Source organism: Pygocentrus nattereri, chromosome 20, assembly GCF_015220715.1.
Source record: "Pygocentrus nattereri isolate fPygNat1 chromosome 20, fPygNat1.pri, whole genome shotgun sequence".
In the NCBI taxonomy this organism is placed as follows: domain Eukaryota; kingdom Metazoa; phylum Chordata; class Actinopteri; order Characiformes; family Serrasalmidae; genus Pygocentrus; species Pygocentrus nattereri.
Window position 1 is genome coordinate 8,983,204 of NC_051230.1, and position 21,340 is coordinate 9,004,543.

Sequence of the window (21,340 nt, forward strand, 5' to 3'; positions counted from 1 at the left end):
TTAACGAAAAAGCTGTGCTAACTCTGCCTTCTCAGTTACATCCTTGGCAGTGCACTCATGTTCAGGCATTCATGTTTTAAAATATAATACACATTTCATTGAATTCACCTGCTTGGTTTCTCCATCTTTCTGTGATGAAGTGTAATCAATGCCTGAATTGTGACTTCAGTGTTTGAATAACGGGACCTCGAACAGTTAACTGAGTACTCGATTGCTGGTTGCTAAAAGGTTCTTGGCTTGGGTATATGGTAAGAAAAATAAACATTTCAAGGGTTCTTTAGGGAGCCATAGTGGTTCTTTTATAACGGCACTCAAAAAAAACCAAAAAAAAAACAACCTTTTTGGCACCTTTTTTTTTATAACAGTCAGCTCAGAAGTCAGTATAGAGATGTGAGGGCATCCACTGAAGTTACTTTTGCTTCAGTGTGAGAACTAGAGAACCAGAATGGATGTCAATAATAAGCTAACAAATCACATTATCACCCTCCTCACGTGCATTTGTTCCTTTCCTCATCTACTTCATGGTGTTAACTGTCTCAGTTTGTTTTCTCGGCTACTTTGATTTGCACTGACAGGAATTTCATCCTCTTCCTAGAATGTTTTTCCCCTCCCTTTTTTAATCAAGGCAGTGGCATGGGGGGTAGGAAATGTCAACTAGGCCATAAATTATGCAGAAATGTCACCCGGGGAATGTTTACGAGGGTGCACAGCTTTTAAAAGGCAAATTGGTGAGCGGTAAACGCAGTGTGGTGCCGGCAGCTGCTGAGCCGGCTAGTAAAAACCTGATCCAGGGTCAGCTGTCTTTATTAGCATATTATTGAATTTGATAGAATATGAAAGGCAAAAGTAATGACACATTCACAGATACAGCACATACCATGCATATATATATGAGATTTAGCATATTCGGACCGTTTATGTGGAAGTTCTGCTGAGTTTAGTTCAAATTTGTTGAGCTGGGTTGAGGATTACAGTGTCATATCTGTAGACTCATGAACACCCACACACACACACACACACACACACACACACACACACACACACGCACGCACCAAGACTAGACCCTCCTGCAGAGCTTTTAATTGGAATAGATGGTGAGTTAATTAGTCCAACGGCTTTGAGGATCTTTAGCATAGGGTTTTGTTTATTATGTCTGTTGTGGTTCTTCAACATGCAGATGTCTAGTTTGAAGAGCAGGGCTGTCACTTCTGATGATAGTTGTAATGGTTGTTTTGATGATTAATCAAGTGATCAGAGATTTTTTTTTTAAAAGACCAAACGATGAAATTGGCTTAACTGAACAATAACAAACCATGTGTAGTAGAGCTTATCAAATATTACAGAATATTGTATTGGGGAAATGAATGTAGCCCCAGTCCATCCATCCATCCATCCGTCCATCCATATAGTCCACATCCTAATAGTACAGGGTGAGTCAAAAGTCACAGGACACCGTTTTATTTTTTATTTTATTATCGACTTTTATCTCTGGGGTCTTCTCAAACAAATTGTGTATGCTGAGAAAATCCGCTACAAATACCACCTTCAGCACAGCGTTGTGGGGGCTTGTGAAAGAATTTCTTCGGAGATTCTCATGTGGGTTCATAACAATTGGATCCTGCGCCTTCAGCTCTGTGTTCAGCACCAGGTACAGCACATTGAACACGTCAAATAGCTGTTGCCGTCCCCGGCAACGTTCCCAGTTGTTGTTTCAACTTTGTGTTGATGACGTTTTAACCACAGAGATATTGCAAATCTGATTGTGGCATTCGATTTCTGAGACAATTCTGGTGTTCTTTGGTATGCTGCATGACCACCTTCCCATTGGGAAAAACTTGCCCTTTAATTTAATTTAAAATTAAATTAAATATAAAATTTAAAACATTAAAATTAAAATCATTTATGTGGGCAATAAGTATGTTTGTGCTGGTTAAGAACACCATTTGTTATTAGAATAAATGCAATTAAACAAATGCAATAAGAAGTATCAATTTTTTTTTTTTTAATTAAGTAAATTATATTATGTGATTGAGTTAGAAGAGCAAAGTTTCGTTCCAGATGTCTGCTGGAATGCCCCAAGCCATCACATGGATTTGTTAAATTCCATCACCTGTACTCCTTAACCCTTTCCAAACATCTCATCACAGCCCAGTATTATTTGTAGTAGTTATTGTCCGATCACTGGCTTTGCTTATCAGTACTTCAGTATTGTAAATAAAGTGTGCTGCTTTTAGGCACCTGAATAAATAATATTTACAAGTTTTTTTGCTCAGAAAAAACACAAATATTAGACTAAATATAAATAATGTGCTGTCTATCTGAACACACACACACACACACACACCTTCTAAGCCAGTTCTCCTTCCGCCAGTCCATCACAGTGCAGACAGACGGACATACACATTCACACATACCCAGGGGCAATTTAGCATGTCCAATTGGCCTGACTGCTTGTCTTTGGACTGTGGGAGGAAACCGGAGTGGGAAACCCACGCAGACATGCAAGAAAGGACCCTGGTCACCCAGCCGGGGAATTGAACTCAAGCCCTTGTTGCTGTGAGGCAACAGCACTACCCACGGTGCCACTGTGCTGCCCCTATATGAAATGGGAAGATATTTTTGCTCAGAAAAAACAAAAATGTTAGACTAAATCACATCCCTGTTGCTTCCTATGGTCATAGGCGTGGGTGAAACAAATGCATTCTGTTACCATTAATGCTGGAACTTTGTCTTCTGCCTCTGGGTTTTCGGCCTGCAGTAATCATTTGCCTTTGCAACATTAAGTTTTATGGCATTTGTCACGGCTATCAAACTTAATGTGTCACTGATATTTTATTATAGCAAATTAAATCTACTTCTCTCAATCATTTTGTACTTATTATTATATAGATATTTTATTGCTATGCAACAATCCAAGGCACCCAAAAAAATTGTAAATGCAATTGCCTGTAGAGCACTGCTGTTAATGTCGGTGTGTATTATTGTCTATCATCCACCACTATTTATGACAAGAAAATGGTCCCCTTGAGGCATACCAAGGCTTTTTTGTACTTTTCTGTTTTTATTTCATTTCATTTCATTTTTTTCCATTAATTTTTCACTCTTGTTTATTTCTGTCATGCTGAATCTGTTCCTTCCTGTCTTTCCTTCTCTGTACCAGGCGGCGAGTCGTACTGGGGAAAGCCGTTTAAGGACGAGTTCAAGCCAAATCTCTCTCACACTGGCCGTGGAGTGCTAAGCATGGCTAACTCAGGACCAAACACCAATAAATCTCAGTTGTGAGTGTTTTTTATTCCAGCCAGGATCCACCTTGGGTCCAAACGTTTATCAAATGCTTCTCTAACTTAAGAAAAACTTGGTCCCTTTGCATTGCTTTCTGTATGGTTACTAAATAAAAAGCCTTAAGATGTAATAAGCCTAGGATTTAGGGTCTAAGGGTGAATGATATGCTAAAAATTATGATGCATGAAGACGTTTTCATAATATGTATTATGCTGTTTTGTTTGCACGCGAGTAGGAATGGACAAAAATGCAGCAGTATTTTTTAATTAATTGCTAAAAAAATAAGCTTTTAGGAGAAACAGGAGAAAAAATAAACTAAAAAAAAAAAACAATTTAAGTAATATGGTGTCATAAAGGGCTGATATTCAGTCAGCTGCATGTTACTATGCAGTTCCTGCAGTTACTATGCAGCGGTTGTTAAGGTTCTCTATAATTAGTTTAAAGCTGTTCTTTTTATGAAACATGCAGTTTTTCAGTGTTTTAGACTCATTTACCCTTGATATACCAAGAAAAAGCATACTGTGATATAATTTACAGTTGTATGCAAATGTTTTGGCACCCCTGGTCAAATTACACTTTGTAATTCTTATTGAAAATAATCACACATCCTCTACAGAAAATACACTTCTGTACATTTTAATGCACAATTGCTGTTCAAATTTGCTCAATTTAATATATTGGAAATAAAATGTGTACTGAGCAAAACTAATGGCAGCCATTATATTTGATGTTTGATTTTTCCAGTATGTTAAATTCAGCACATAAATAGAAATCGTGCACTAAAATTTACATAAAAATGCCTGTCTGGTACATTTAGTGGATGTGTGTTTACTTACACAATCAACAAATCATTTAATTTGATGAAGGATAAAATTTTTGCCTACAGCTCCCTCACGATAATGACATCACGTATCATAGCCTACCCCGAATATGTCTCTTCAGATGATTCTAAAAGCAAAGGTCCTGCCATGGTTAATTAACTTTGCCATTTCTGTGTTTTTTCCACAGCTTTATAACCTTCCGTTCGTGCACATACCTGGACCGTAAACACACTGTATTTGGCAGGTGATGCTTTTATTTTACTTTGGTTACTATTGTATTATTTGTTTGCCTTCCACGTTTCTCCCCATCATGTATGTGTGAGGTCAGGGCCAGATCATACGAGCGTGTACAGTGTTCACATATTGTTGATTTTATATATACGTGTGTGTGTGTGTGTGTGTGTGTGTGTGTGTGTGTGTGTGTGTGTGTGTTCACTGGGTGTCTGTATGTGTGCTGCTCAGTGTTTGCAGCAGTAGTTAATGTCATGTTTGCTGTCCTCACTGTGCAAAGCTTATCCTAGGGGAAAGCATGTCTACTGTTCAGCCAGAACATTCCAGAACACCAGAAAACACACACACTCAGTTTCTGCTTCCCTCTTTCAGACAGTCTTGCCCATTTGGCAATGAGCTGTAATCCTTGGGCTCTAGCTGAGGAATTCAGAGACTTGTCAGCATAAGTCTGAACCAACAATTCCTGTTCAAACACACACCCACCCACACACACCAGGACATATGTCCCATACATATTATATATGTGTGTAAATACCTGTATATAGTAGAATGTCCAATCTGAGTTATTTATATACACTCACCGATCACTTTATTAGGAACACTTCCATGTATCTACACCTAGTGTTGGACTACAATCTGTAATTGTAGAACTACAAAGTGCACCTACATGGTAAGCGGAGCTGATAAAATGAGGAATGAATACAAGGACGTGTTCCTAATAAAGTGCACAATGAGTGTATGCAACAACAGTACTGTGCAAAGTTATAGACCACCCTTCAATTTCACAACAGCCCTTAAGTACAAGTTTTTCTTTTTCCAATAAGAACAGAAGAGATATATTTCACCAAAAATTACACAGACATCTCCACAGCTAATAATAATTTGAGATTATTCAAATATGTCCACCCTTTACAGGATCCATTCTTTTTGGGAGACTTGCTTTCAGTTTTCTAAAGAAATCAGCAAATTCAATCTTAGAAGTTGGTTGCATTTTTTTGTTGCTCGCAATTCAGGTAATCTCAAATGCATTGTGATGTTGAGGTCTGAACTCTGGGGTCTGAACACATCCTTACAGACCCATAGTGTTGAGTTGTCTTCTAACACTAGATTTTTTCTTCTCTCTCAAAGATGAATGCTTTAACCTCATCTTGACCACTGTCCAGTACTGGCACACTTCGCTTCACACGTCAGAGCTCTCACTTTTGTTTTTCTGTATGAAATAGTCAGTATGGTGATGTAAGCAACATTTGAAAAGCTTCACATCTCAGGGTTTGATTCCAGTAAAACCATTTTATGGTTCAATGTTCACAGCAGTAACAAAATCTCATTTGCAACATAACCACCTAGCAAATGTTAGCAAATCTGTGGGTCCTTGTCTTCAAAGCCTCACTGCTGTCCACATAGATATAATCTAAAACACATGGGCTTGATAACATAGCAAAAGTCAGAGACTAGTTTAGAGATCTGTAAGTCAGGCAGAAATAAACTCCTTTGTTCTAGCCTTTGTTACTCTGTGCCAGTAATTCATACAATTGTTCTGACGACTGAGGGGAAAAAACAGAAGTTTTGCCTTCCACACAGTTATTCGGAGTCACATTTTCTTTTTTTTCCTTTTTATCTTTTAATCATTTCATCAACTCTACTTTTGGAAATATGTTTTTTTTCACTTATTTTCCCATAGATATTTTCCTTGTTTCACATATATGTGTACACACATTCCCCTCTGTCTACACACATCCTCTAGTGTACTGTTATCATAAAACCTTCACAGAAATATGGACTGACCCTCACAATCAGCTAAATCACACCCTCAGCAAAACACAGACATGTGTCTGTGTGTAGAGCACATGGGCTTTCTGCAGATACCATCTCTACTTGTAAAGAAAATCTCTCACGGTAACCACGAGGCCCTAGAGGAACAGCTGGAGAAATGGAAAGACTTCTTTGTGTCTGTAGCAAGTATTTAGTTATTACAAGTACTTCTTTTGTAGCGAATATTATTAATTTGTACATTATAATATTATATTAACTTTTTGTTTGTTATACTGTCCAAATATTTTACTGCATACTTTCTACACTATATTGATATTAAGCCTAGGCTAGGACTAGTTTTGTAATGTGAAGTTTAAATGAGCATAGCACTCAATTAAATAGCATAAATAATAAATAAATAGTAAGATAATAATAATAATAATAATAATAATAATAATAATAATAATAATAATAACTATTTATAAAGCGCTTTTCCTGTTTCTCTAAGAAAAAAAAAGCTACTTCAGTACATTTGCATGGGAGGATAAAACGGTGCTCAGAATCTGCAATTACACCCTAATTTCATGCTTTTTTTATATGACGCTAAAGGGCCTAGCTGCTTATACAGCAGTTGAATTATTATGAAAGTTCAATAAGAAGGATCAGTATTTGTTTTTTCTTAATTTAGTTGTAGAAAATTCTGTGTCCATTTTGTGTTTGAGAAATATCTGACACAGCTGGTTGACATCTTGTCTCCTGATATAAACTAGAGGTAACATCTGCAAAGAGAACACTAAAGGCCCTAAACCTGAACCCTGTGGGACTCTACAAGACATGTTATATTTTTGATGAATGATTTCCAGTGAAACCATGATTCAGTAAATTGTTTATACCTGGGAAATAAGAAGATAATATCTTGTTGTTATTATCATATCACAACCTGAACACTTTTGTAAGCACTTGCACAATATTAACCATCATTTCAAGATGGTCTAAAATTACCAAACATGCATTAAAGCATAGAATGTTTTTTTTTTTTTTTTTCCTTCTTCCAGAAAGTTGCGATTTCACATATGGGAGGTTGTTTAAACAGCCATGATATGACATGTCAGGTAGGGAAGTGAAAGCAGTCAGTGTAGACTAAACCTTGAAATTAAAGTTCTGGCTTTGAAATACGTTGAATGGAGTAAAATGCAAGGTGTTGTCATACCCTGGCCTTTTGATGTTCATCATTGTTTGCTTTCATGGAGATCTTAGCTATACTCAGGTAGCCTTTCTACCACTTTCACCAGACTGTTTTCTCCAGATAAGATTTTCTTGCCAATGTTTTGTCTGTCTCACAGACCTTTAGTGGTATTTTCAACATCCTAAACCACCACAGTCAGGTGCCTGCTTATGCATTGCTAACTAATTTTTAAGCTAGTGAAAGCCTAGTGGATGTTGACTGAATTCCTCCAAGCTGTCGTCATGGGAGTGAATCACATACCAAAGTGTGTCTGTGCCAAATCTGCCTTCTTTTAAAGGATTTTTATTTACGTTGGAGAGGCTTTACAAAATTGTGGGTACAGTCCTATTTGATCTAATAAGAAAAGGCAGTGCAAAATGCATACATTTGAAAATGCATAAATTATGCATGAGTTATATTGGACAGCTTTGTTTAAAGTCACTACCTAATGCTGAGTTTACATTTTTAAAATGCTGTTCCACTGAATTCAATGACAATTATGTAGCTAATTGAAACTGGGCAGGTTGAAAACAATAATAACATCAATTTTGCCAATATAATGCTAATGTTGGCTCTATTACACAACATTAAACTGCACCCAATGTATCCCAACAGTCTGACCATTCAGTTTTATACTATATAGGTGTATCTTGCTATAAACAATGCACTGGAAATGTTGGTATTTTGACAAAAACTCATTCAGATGAATGGGATTTTTGCCAACATTCTCTAAAGCTTGTCCAGCTTAGCAGCTACGAAAGAACGTATTTGTGGGCCGAGCACGCATAAGTCAGCTTCCTTTCTGTGATGTTGAGGAAATGATCATCTAAAGCAGCTTACATGAGCTCTTCTCTGTGTGTGAATGCAAAGCTGGGTAACAAAAACATTCTGATCTCGCTTTCTTTCTTCCCCCTCAGAGTGGTGGGTGGGTTTGAGACCCTCACAGCCATGGAGAATGTTGAGAGTGACCCTAAAACTGACAAGCCGAAGGTACTAAAGTAATTCCTCATTTTAACACTGTAACATCACTCTGAATTTCTCATCTCTGAAAGGTGCCAGTCAGATGTGCCATTAATAAATAGTGAAAAAATAAGTCTTTTTTTTTTTTTTTTTATAAACTAATGCATGCCTTGCAGTCGCTCAGCACTCCTCTCCTGCTGTTTTCCTTCATATTTCTCCGCCACTGTTTGAATCCCCAGAGGAGCTGAACTGACTCATGCAGTAGAGCTTTTGCCATGAAAGAGGATTTCTCCTGGGATTTCCCCCCAGACTCGCACGCTAGTGGAGCTGAATTCTCCCCCTGCTTTTATTTTTATTTATTTATTTATTTATTTATCCATCAATCCATTCGTTCTCTCTTCCCCGCTTAGTTCTCATCTGTTGCCACCAAACCTAGTGATGAACGTTCTGTAGTGCTTTCATACTTTTTATACTTTTATTTTCAGTGAATAGCTGAAAGTGCTTGCTAACGCAAACTCTTTTTAGGTTCTGTACCTTGGAGTATAAGAATAACCGTGGGATTTTTCTGTAGGCAGGTTTCTGAAGAGAGTCTGTGCTTTAACTCGCTGTAAAAGAAAGGCTGTTGTGTGGAGTGAGGATGACTGCTTCAGTTCTTAGAAAGCTCTGACACGTGTGGAACCATTTCGTGTGGAAAATTGGACCACTTCTCAGACAAATGATACCCACTATCAGGTTGAACAGCTGGAATAAGGCAATTTAGATTTAAAGGGCCTATATCATGGCAAGCCAAATTTTCCTCCTCAGTTTCTTCATGGTTTTAAATAGGAAAGTTTAAAGAGACCATATAAAGGAAAACTGAATTTCCCTTCCTTTTTAAACAAAGGAGCTTAGAATACTATGCAAACAGTGAAGTCTCATTTACTACCCAGTCCATACAGTCCATGAACGGAAACTAAGCTACAAGAATGGCCCATTTTGAATGTTTCCACACATTCAGCCTTTAGTCAGGTCAAGTTTATTTGTATAGTGCTTTTTACAACAATGTTTTCACAAAGCAGCTTTACAGAAGTTTGAAAACACACTTATATCCAATACAACAATACAACTTATATGCCCAAGCCAGCAAGCCAGAGGCGACAGTGACGAGGAAAAACTCCCTCAGACTGGAGGAAGAAACCTTGGGAGGAACCAAGACTCACAAGGGGAGACCCGTCCTCCTCTGGTCAAACAGTGTTTACAATTTAATAAGCTAAATACCAAATTAAAGCTAAGACGATCTCTGTTTGAAGACTGGATGGTAAATCTTTAGAAACTGCACTGGTAGAGGTGGTCTCTGACTGAGGCGGTCTCTGACTGAGGTGGTCTCTGATTGAATCTTTATGAAAAGTGGGAGTGAGCTGAAATAATCCCTTCCTATCTCAATGCTGATACATCTGGATGGCACAGTGATGTAACTGAGGGTGTTGCAGTTGGCACAAATGAACAGGAAAGCGGGTTGGTGATGGTGAGGAGGAGGCCCTGATGGTCAGTCTTCAGGAGGGTGGGAGGGCAGTCGTTATCTCAGGAAGAGTAAAGAGACAAAATTAGTTCTGGTCAGGAGTATGACTGTAATAAATATGACTTCCCTCAGAGTGTGGTTGGTGACTCCGGCAGATCTAACTATAACAGCATAAACTAAAAGGAGAGAACCAGAAGGTAACATAGATATGAGAGTACCCTGAGACACTGGAATCCCCCCACTCTACCGTCAGCAAACCTGTGTATTATATATATATATATAAAATATTAGCCTATAGCGGTTTCTACTAAAGTTAGTGTTTCAGCCTAGACTGCTTTTTCATTGATACACAGTATAGTGCGGACAATTAAAACAAAGCTCATTTACATATATATCTATCTTAAAGGCACAGTGACACTAGCAGCCTGTTTAATTTTAAGCAACAAAGAGATGTTGGAAATATGAATTCTGACTGTTTTTGGTACTTAAACACACAAACATAAGTGGACCTCAGAAGGGAAAAAATGAAGTGCAAGAATTTTGAATATGGGCTCTTTAAAGCTTTGAGAGCAGAAGACAACTCATCAGGTCATAATACTCTCTTCTAGTGCTCTCAAGTCTACTAGGCTACTTGTATCTAGGTCATTAAAATCATATTATTTACAAAATGTTTTTTCTTTATCTTTATACGAAAAGGAATAAGAAACACCGCCAGATGTGCAGGTTTAGGTTTTGTCACCATGACCTCTATTTCATCTGTGTCTCTAATACATTATGTACAGTGAGCTCTCCAGTGAAAGTGTGCTAACCAGCCAGCTTGTCCCAGTTCAGTAAGAGGGCTTTTCTCATTTATATGGGACATTACATTCTTCAAAGACGACAGCCATAATCCTCCTAAAACCCCAGATTGATTTGTGATTATTTTATTTATTTATTTTTTCCCATCTTCTCTGACACTCTCTCTATCTCCCTCTTTCTCTTGTTCGTGCTCTCTCTGTTCCCAGTCTGAGATTAAGCTGCTAAGTACTACAGTGTTTGTGGATCCTTATGAAGAGGCAGATGCACAGGTGGGTTTTTGTGTGGGGTAGTGGGGGCACATGAGTGCTGGGTATCTATGACTGTGATGATACAGAGACCATCTGTTGTTGATGTGTGAGTAATAGGATGTTTGTGGGGGTTTGTACTAGGGATCCACTAGATGGCCAAAATATTGTGATTGTGGCTAAAGTGCTATATATTGCAGCTGCTTTATTTCTTATATATAAAAAACATTACTGAATCAATATTATGACGTTATTGGCTGCATTATGCTCATCAATAATGATTGACTTTTCTTGAGCTGCACAACTATCTTTTGATTCATTTAAAGACCCACAGAAATCAGTCACACAACTGTAATTTAAAGGAAAATTTCAAAATTTCTATAAGACTAAATCGTTAAGATGTAAGTAAACTCCTCCAGAGTGACTTGGTGTGAAATGTAAACCAGACATCTGAATCATTTAATGCCTCTTAAAGCTCCCTGTTATGAATACGCTGCCTGATGCCTGATACATTGTTTCACTATAGTTTTGAGAGAAGGTCTTGGCCTAACATATATTTTAAGCACTGTCTGAGAAGTGAGGAGCCCTTTGAGATTCTGCCATACACACGCTCAACCAAAGTGATGGTAACTTTGCAGCTTTTTTTTATGCCATCGTCTTCCTGTGCTGTAACCTAGATGTGTTCACTCTGTGAAAGAAACTTAATGCTTAGTAATATTAAACCAGGAAAGAGAAGGAGAGTGGTTTCTGCACCCTGCTTTGTAGTGATTTGTGTAACTGGTGTATGTTAGCGTTTTGTTAACATTAGAACGGATAGGGAAACATGTTTCCCCAAGCTCATCCACTAATACAGTGTCCTAAAAAGTTAGGCATGTAGGGTACCGATTGGACAGTGTCATAGAATGCAGTGCAGCGCGTGTGTTGGGGAGGCAGATCCGGGAGCAACAGCCGGTGGAACGAAAATAGTTGACGCTGTAAAAAATGCTGCGTTTAGCTTAAAGTAGCATGCGCTGAAGGTTATATGTGCACAGTGTACATACTACATTAAAAGCTGATGCTGCCCTGTGTAGCGGTGTGGCTAAACATGCTGTGCTAAGGCCAGAGAGGAAGTGTCTGACTTGTCAAAGTATCCTTGTGAACACTGAGGACATCAGCTGTCACCTGTTACTTTAGGCTTCTCAGTCACGTCTGTGGCATGCGTTTCGTGGTAACATTTGCTAAGTGAGAATGCATTTTATTATGTACGTTATCTTGTACACCTACTAAACACTGGCTTAAATATCAGGTTGCTAAGCGTAACTATAGTACCATGGAATAAATGTTTGTAGAGTTTTTTTTTTAAGCATCATCTTTAACCGTTTACAGTTCTATATATGAGAAACTGACCCTGCCAGAATCTAGCATCACCTTTTGACAGCGTTAGCTTTGAGCGTGAACCTCACCTCAACGCAATTAGTATATACATTAAGCAGCATGGTACTTGTACAGTCTGAGGGCAAAAGGGTAGCAGCTGAAGAACCAACAGGGCATGTCTGCAAAGGTGAACATCACAGTTAATAAAAGCCATATTATGCAGCCCTAGTTTGTGTGTGTTGGCGTATGAGTGTGTTTTAGGTTCCTTTGTGATCATTTCTAACACATCATGTGTGAATAGATGCATATGTATGTGTGCATTGGTGATATATGTGTATTTGTGTGTGCTGGTCCTATAGATTGCAGCAGAGCGGGAGAAGGAGGCTCAGAAGCAGGAGGAGGAAAGAGCTCAGAGCTCGTCCACTCTCAGCAAAGCGAAATCTGAACAACCACCCAAAGCCTACAGAGCAGGGGTCGGCAAATATATCAACATGGCGGCTGCGTGAGTTCTCGCACATGCACACGCACACACACACACACACACACACACACACACACACACACACACACACACACACACAACACAGGTACACACAGGTACACACTTTATAATGAGGTTCACTCAAGCAGGTGACAGTAAATGTAGGAGTAGAGTAACTGAAGAAGAGAAAGGGACAGTTCTGCATGGCTGCAGGCTCGGCTCTCTGGCCTTAAGGAAATGAAATTTATTATTTTACCTTGTCACTCTATGCCAAAATAAATAATAAATATAAATAAAATATTAAAGCACTAAACCACAGGACAGGCCATGCATTATAGCACATGGCCTTTATTGCTTTTGGTTTTATTGCTTTTACAAAACAGTGACCACAATATGATACAATTGATAAGTATTAGTAAATAGCGTAATTTGTTATTCATTAAGTCACTCTATTTTAATCTAATTCATTTACAACATAGGTTGTTAACAGTTGTCTGTGTTCCGTGAACAGCACATTGGTTTTTAATAACTTGCTGCATTAAAGGAGAATTCCAATCATTTTTCAAAGAATTCAGCAGATTTCAGTGGTTGAGATGTACAAACTCACTGTGCGGTTTCATGTAAAATGGGTCCTTTTTGAGAAACTTTATAGTGGTGGTGATAGGAACCAGGAGTCTACAAGATAGTCAGTCATTTTATTTACGATACAAAATGCCCAGTGAACCTAAATGTGTCTTCTGAATTTTTATATACATTGTTGATAATGGAATGTTAGATGATAATGTGTAATGATGGTGGTAAAATAGTGATAAATCTGCAAAAATAAGTTTTTGGGGGGGCTATTTTGCCTCAGAATACACTGCGTGTGCCTGTCTGCGATGAGTGGACTTAAAATAATACTGTATGGTCTCAGGTGTTGGGCACCATACTAGTAACCTTTTCATGTAGTACCTTTTTGTGTTGTAGCTTTTAGAAGCATTAAATGCTGTGGATATCTGGTCCTTATCACCACCTCTGTGAATAATTCTAACCCTTCTGAATGGCTTTGTTTATTTGACGATTTAAAAATGGGTAAAATTCCCAGAATTCAGTTGATACATGTGGCTATATGTGAGTATGTAGAGTATGTACAGTGGCTTCCAGTGTGGCTCAGCTACTAATGTTATGAAATCAGAATCTTACGCATTATTTATTTGAGTGGGTGAAAACCAGTTCCAGTTCAAGCTCTCTTGTGTAGAAGTGGATGAGGTTGGGTTCGTAGTTGAGAGTGCGAACATGGTGTGTGTGAGTGTAGGCGTGTGGGGGTCGTAACATTGCTCAGTGGGGTACAGGATATGAGCAAAGCTCACTGTGGAAGCAGTGGGGCATCAGTGTAATTATCCTGCACCCCCCACTGACTTCTGTTTCTCTCGCTCTCACACACACACACACACACACTGTACAACTGTACAATAGCAAGAACCCATCACACACTCACTTCATCATTCTCACACTTGTATACACTCAGACACTCCTACTGTTTGTGCGTAAACTGGTCTCTCTCTCTCACTCACACCAATCGCCATGAGACTGTAGCAGCTTCATCACACAAGTGTACACCATGCAAATGAGGCTTTCACACATATGCTACCTTAGCCTTTTTTAATGTGTTTGCACACTTTACATGCTTTGCTGCGTTCAGTACTCTCCTCTATGCTCCTCATTTCTTGATCATGAGTCTGAAAACATAACATTGTATTCATTCATCATATGCATTAACATGCGTTAAACCTTTGTCTTGGTGTTTGGTCTTAACACTCTAAATTCAAATCAGTTTACATGTACTTAATGCAAAGGTCTTAGGTCATCTGTAAAAAAAGATAGGTAAAGCTGTTTATCTGGGCAGTAAGTAATAATGTAATTGAAAAAGTAACAAATTAATTAATAGTTAAAATCAAATTAACAGAATAAAAGTGGCTTTGCCAGAATTTCATTTTGGGTAGCCCTGGTTAATGGCATTATGTCTCAGAGAAAGAAGCCTACTGTAGTTATCATTGCACAGTTGGTAATAGCTAATTAACCACAGTCCTACTTTTTAACACACTAGTAACACGTAGATTGCCTGAGGCAAATGATTGAACTGTTTTTGTTCACCACAACAACTTTACTACTTACCTAGCACACTAACTAAATATGTGATATTCTGTACTACAGATTAGCACAGTTAAAGGGAAATTCCAAGCTTTCTGCATATTTAAATGGCCAAGATGTAAGTATGGTCATACAGAATGGTTGAAAGTGAAATGTGCTGTTCTAGAGAAGCTTACAGTCAGAAGTGTTCACTGTGGTGATAATAGGAATCAGATGTTTAAAAAGTTTAGTGCCTCTAAAAATTACGTCACAGAAGATTTTGGCAGATTTGAAGTCTACAACATTGTTTGATGGTAGTTTTAATGTTTGGCCTAAAATGTATAATTATTAAAACTATTCATGGTGGAGGGGCACATGCAGTGTAGTGCCTTTTTCAGGTTTTCACATTTGCCATTATCAATATATTAAAAAATCAGAAGGCACATTTAGGTTCACTAGTCATTTTGGATAGTAAAAAAAATGAATACATTTGGGTTATAAACATTGTGACCGCTGCTTTCCATCACCACCACTATAAGAATATCTGAGATTTCAAGTTTATCTACAAACTATTTCACAAAAAACACTGACTTTGTTTACATCTCAGTGAATGAAATATGGAGGATGTTTTTTTAATTCGTGGAAGTTCCCTCAGTCTGCAGAAACAGTCATGCTGACTAATGTTGTTTACATGTTGGTGTTGGAAAAAATACATTGCTCCACCCCTTATTTTAAAGTTGGTGTAAATCAGCAGTGGTACATGATGTGGCAGCATGCAGCCATGTAAACGTTACCATGGTGATGGCCTAAGCAGAGCTTTGTCATTCTGTTTCATTTATTTAAATGTATTTAAAGACCCTAGGGCCCCTTAGCCCCCCCATAGATACTGGACTAGAGTACACTGAGAAGTCAGGAAATAAACATGGCTTCTTCCACCTGTGTTCTTCTATATCAAATTTTTTCAAAATAAGCATTTCATTAACCCTATGCATGTGTGCATGTACATGAGGGTTAGATAGTGGTTGAATACTTACAATCTACAGGAAAACTGATTATTGGTCCCTGTGTTTGTGTGTGTTCAGTAAGCGCTCTGCAGAGGAAGAGGACCCCAAACCTTCTACCAGCGAAACAGCAGCTAAAAAACCCAAGGGCAGGACGGGCTTCGGAGACTTCAGCTCCTGGTAGACATTTAATTGTGAATACTGTATATTAAAGATTCTTTTCAAATTCTTCCTTTTTGTTTTTAGTATGCTTGAGATTTAGTTCAGCTTTTTTTTCTTTTCTTTTTGTAAACAGTCCATACAGTGTAATTTCTTTATCTGTATTTGAATTGTTCATTGAATAAATCAGTTTTCCTAAAATCTGGTGCATTTTTGATATATATTTTCACTCTCTCCATTTCTAAGAAATAGTTTGACAATAAATAAAAAAAAATTATAACAAAATTATACTAATTTCTGCTAGCACCCTATGAGATTTCTAGTATGTTAGAGCTAGAGGCTAACCTTGTGCAGATAGCCATTTTTTTGGTCCATCAAGATTAAACACATTGGAAGCTTGTAAAAAGCCATCAGCATTTTTTTATTTGAAGTTTATTAAAGACATTAACATGCACTATATGTCCTAAAGAAAAGCCCATCAGTCCGAGTCAATTTGAGATTTCTGTCCTGCTAGATCTGCCCCAGACAACTGTAAAGTGCTATTGTGAAATGAAAGCATCTACCTACCACACAAACTCACTACAGAGTTTCAAACTGCCTGTTGAAGCAACATCAGCACATGAACTGTGCATCAGTAGCTTCAAGAAATGGGTATCTATGGCTAAGCAGCTGCACACAAGCCTAAATAATTATGTGCAATTCTAAGTGTCAGCTGGATTGGTGTGAATACGCTGACACTGGATTGTAGAGCAGTGAAAACATGTTCTCTAGAGTTCCAGTAAAGGGTAATGTTAATGCTACAGCATAGAAAGACATTGGAGACCATTAAATGCTTCCAACTACAGTATGTGGCAAGATTTTGGGGAAGGCCCTTTCCTTTTCCAGCATGACTGTGCCACTTAATGCGAAGCCCATTAAGACATGGTTTGATGAATTTGGTATAGAAGGATTCCAGTGGCCTGTGCAGAGCCCTGGCCTTAACCCAACTGAACACCTTTGGGATTAATTGGAACGTCAATTGCAAGCTAGGCCTTCTTGTCCAACATTGATGCTACTAAATTTAGGTCTTCAGTCCAGGCCTCAGCTCCTGAAGTCCAAACCAATAGGAGTGCTTGCTTGGTCATAGCTTCCTAGATAGCACAGTAGCATTAAGCCTGATTTGACAATGTTCTTTTGGTCTTTTAAGATCTTAACCCTTTTATTTCAAGCCAAAATTCAACAAGGAGATAGGGGTATGCTTCCAACACTTCCAGTGTTAAGGTTCCAATACAATATGCTTACTAAATTAAAATGAAAATTACGTGCATACACACACACACACACACTTATGGCCACCTTTTTAGGTATACCTTGCTAGTAAAAGGTTGGACCCCCTTTTGCCTTCAGAACTGCCTTAATTCTTCGTGACAGACTTTCAACAAGGTGTTGGAAACGTTCCTCAGAGATTCTGGTTGGTTATTTGAGTTCCTGTTGCCTTTCTATCATCTGGAACCAGTCTGCCCGTTCTTCTCTGACCTCTCACATCAACAATTGATGGCATTTTCATCCACACAACTGCCGCTCACTGGATATTTCCTCTTTTTCGGACCGTTCTCTGTAAACCCTAGAGATGGTTGTGCGTGAAAATCCCAGTAGCTGAGCAGTTTCTGAAATACTCAGACCAGCCCGCCTGGCACCAACAACCACGCCACGTTCATAGTCACTTAAATTCCCTTTCTTCTCCATTCTGATGCTCGGTCTGCACTTCAGCTTTATATATATATATATATATATATATATATATATATATATATTTATATATAAACATTTTTTTACCTTCCAGGAACTCCTCTGGCCTTTTCTGAATGCCCAAAAGGTCCTGAGGGTTTCCTACTGCTAATAGGTGGTGTATCCATTTCAGAATCCTTTATTGATCCCAGAGGGAAATTACAGTTGTTATAGTTGCAACCATTTATGTAAAAGAATAAACACTTTAATAATTGAAAACAGAGAAAGAGAGAAATTTGCAATATGTACATAAGATTTAAGTTCTTATGAATATAATGAAGTGGTGCTGACTGTGATAATAAATATTAAACATCTAGTATGAGGCAGTTCAAATTACTGCACCTCTGAGCTATTGTACACAATTATTATTATTACACATATGAACAGTACAGTTAGGTATTGAATTTTGAACAGATGAGCCACACTTTGAATCACACACTGAGGGAGGAGTTATAGAGTTTAATGGCCACAGGTAAGAATGACGTCCTGTGGCGCTCTGTGGTGCAATTCGGTAGAATGAGTCTTGCACTGAATGAGCTCCTGTGTCTCATCACCGTGTCGTAGAGTGGGTGGGAGCCATTGTCCATAATGGCCTGCAACTTAGACAGCGTCCTCCTCTCCGACACGGCCGTCAGCGAGTCCAGCTCCACACCCGCAATATCACCGGCCTTGCGGATCAGTTTGTTGAGTCTGTTGGCTTCTGCCACCCTCAGCCTGCTTCCCCAGCAAGCAACAGCATAGAGGATAGCACTTGCCACCACAGACTCATAGAAGATCCTGAGCATAGTTCAGCAAACTAGGCGGACCTCAGGCGCCTTGTCCCTCCTCAGGTCCACCACCAGTTCCTTTGTCTTTGTCACATTGAGCTGTGGGTGGTTCCGCTCGCACCATGCAACAAAGTCCTTCACCGTTGCCCTGTACTCTTCCTCATCACCCTTGTTGATAAATCCAACTATTGCAGAGTCATCAGAAAACTTCTGAAGGTGGCAAGTCTCTGTGCAGTAGCTGAAGTCCGTGGTGTAGAGGGTGAAGAGGAAGGGAGAGAGGACAGCTCCTTGTGGAACTCCAGTGTTGCTGACCACTCTGTCCGACACACAGTGCTGCAGGCATACATACTGTGGTGTGCCAGTCGGGTAGTCTACAATCCAGGTTGGACTATGGGTCTGAGCTGATCCAAGACGAGCCTCTCCATGGTCTTCATGACATGGGACATCAGTGCCACTGACCTGTAGTCCTTGGCGTCACTGGGTCATGGCATCTATGGAACAGGAACAATGCAAAACGGGAGCTACTGTAACAGGCAGCATGCACGCATGCGCATGTGCACTAGACATATGCACACTAGACATACTCATTGCATTTGCCATGCAGCTCTGGTGCAGAACTAAAGGAGCAACATTCAGACACTAAATTTGTCTAGGCTGGTTATTTGTGATAAGGTGGGACTTTACATGCATAAATTGGCTTTAATTATTGTCTTTCTCCATGCAAAAGCACTGATCTGAAATCCCAGTTTTAATGGATCAGCCCTCTCGAATGGCTCACACTTTTTTCCTCTCTGTGTAGACAACTCTGTTTACAGCACATAGCACTGAGCATGCCAGCTTTCAATAGCTGCCCTTGCTGAGATGCTTTTATAGTGAAACATCCTCCAGCTAAGAGAGAGGAATGTTCTAGAGTGTTCCGGAGGTTCTATCATGATGTCTGGGAACTTGCTCTCCATTGTATGCCAAACAATGGGGTGTTTCTTTAGATATATATCTATATGTATGTGTGTTAGCCAGTTTTTAATGCTTTTCCTGGGGGGGTGGCTGTTCTCATTGCTTTGTCCTTGCCTATTCTTGCTGAGTAGGACATTTTTTGTTTAGTCTCTTAACTCTTATTTCATATATTCTGTAGTGCACAAAATGTGTTACATATTGCCTCTCTTTCTTTCTTTCATTCTTTCATTCTTTCTTTCTTTCTTTCTTTCTTACTCTCTCTCTCTCTCTCTCTCTCTCTCTCTCTCACACACACTCACACACACTCACACACACACACACACACACACACACACAAACACTTCCCCTCTCTTTTCTCTCCCTCTCACAATTTCCCCTCTCTTTTTTCTTTTTCACACACATATTTCCTCTCTCTGTCTCTCCCTGTCATTTAAGTATTTAACCCTTTATTTATCCTCACTACATAAATATTTCCCAAAACACGACATGCTTTGAGGCTGTACTGTGTGTGTGTGTGTGTGTGTGTGTGTGTGTGTGCGCGTGTGCGTGTGCGTGCGTGTATGTGAGTTTGTTTTTGTAGGAAAAACAGAGGAACACAGATAACCTCTGCTGTCAAGTTGAACAGTTATGTGTTGCATTGTTTAAAACTGAAAGAAAAAGAAGAATGAAAGTGTTTCTTCTGGTTACTGGGGTTAAAGGGCTCATATCATGGAAAACCAAATTTTTTTTGCTCTTATGGCATAAAACAGTTTCATGTAATGAGTAAATGTTTTAAAGCACTGTTGACTCCCCAGTCTGTTAATGAAATATGTGCAAACACGGCCTGTTTTGAATGTAATGTTTTTGTGATGTCACAAAAACAATGCATTTATATTTATCATCCTATTTGACCTACAGCAATTCAGCTCTGCACATTTATGCTAAAGTTATAAGGAGCAATTCAGTCTGCCTAATAATAATACAGGACAGCCAATCAGAAACAGAGCTCATCGAAAGGTATTTGTCTTAAAGGCACAGAAACAAAAGTTTACGTCTAAGTGATGAGGAGAGGTTGGAAGGTGAACATAAATGACTATTTCTGATATATAAAACCACTTAAATGTCATCAGTTGACCTCAGGGGGAAAAAAAACAGACACTGGTCAGACACTGATGTTGGACGAGAGGGCCTGACTCGCAATCTCTGTTCTAGATCATCCCAAAGAAGTTTGATGGGGTTGAGATCAGGACTCTGTGTGGGCCAGTCAAGTTCTTCCACACCAAATTCACCCAACCATGACTTTATGGACCTTTCATTGTGTACTGGGGCTCAGTCATGCTGGAACAGAAAAGGTTCTTCCCCAAACTGTTCCCACAAAGTTGGAAGCATACAATTGTCCAAAATGTCTTGGTGTGCTAAAGCATTAAGACAACCCCGCAGCATTATCCCTCCTCCACCAAACTTTACACTTGGCTCAATGCAGTCAGGCAGGTTCTCCTGGCATATGCCAAACCCACACTCATCAGACTGGCAGATAGAGAGGTGTGATTCATCACTCCACAGAATGTGTTTTCACTGCTCCAGAGTCCATTGGTGCCATGCTTTACACCACTACACCCCCACACAGGAGGTGTGTCCCAATACTTTTGTCCATATAGTGTATATATAATGCATATGGGAGATATTTGTATAACCTCATGTCCTGACATTGTATAAAAATACCCTGTTAGTGTAGCTGGTCCATAAATGTAGTTGTTGGAATCAGGTAATGCAGCAGGTAAATGAGGTGGTGTGTGTGTGTGTGTGTGTGTGTGTGTGTAGAAGTTATGTAACACTAGTCTGGTAATGTGGGTGTTCAGTGTCCTGCATGAGCAACTGGTCAGAGAGGGATTTGGAGCACTATGTCCTGCATATCGTCCACACAATCTCGCATAGCACACGTGAGTAAACACAACATG

At 39.1% G+C, this 21,340-nt stretch overlaps 1 protein-coding gene across 1 annotated transcript in view; it reads left to right on the plus strand.

The window, feature by feature from the left end:
* The window catches only part of ppil2 (peptidylprolyl isomerase (cyclophilin)-like 2), a 69,349-nt gene extending 53,233 nt beyond the window's left edge, over window positions 1-16,116 (plus strand). Inside the window, exons 15-20 of the mRNA XM_017705078.2 lie at window positions 3,161-3,278; window positions 4,291-4,347; window positions 8,229-8,301; window positions 10,774-10,836; window positions 12,525-12,667; window positions 15,838-16,116. Of these exons, the coding sequence (XP_017560567.2) occupies window positions 3,161-3,278; window positions 4,291-4,347; window positions 8,229-8,301; window positions 10,774-10,836; window positions 12,525-12,667; window positions 15,838-15,940 (557 nt within the window). The 3' untranslated portion in view covers window positions 15,941-16,116. The remainder of the gene's footprint in view (window positions 1-3,160; window positions 3,279-4,290; window positions 4,348-8,228; window positions 8,302-10,773; window positions 10,837-12,524; window positions 12,668-15,837) is intronic.
* The last annotated feature ends 5,224 nt before the right edge of the window (window positions 16,117-21,340 follow it).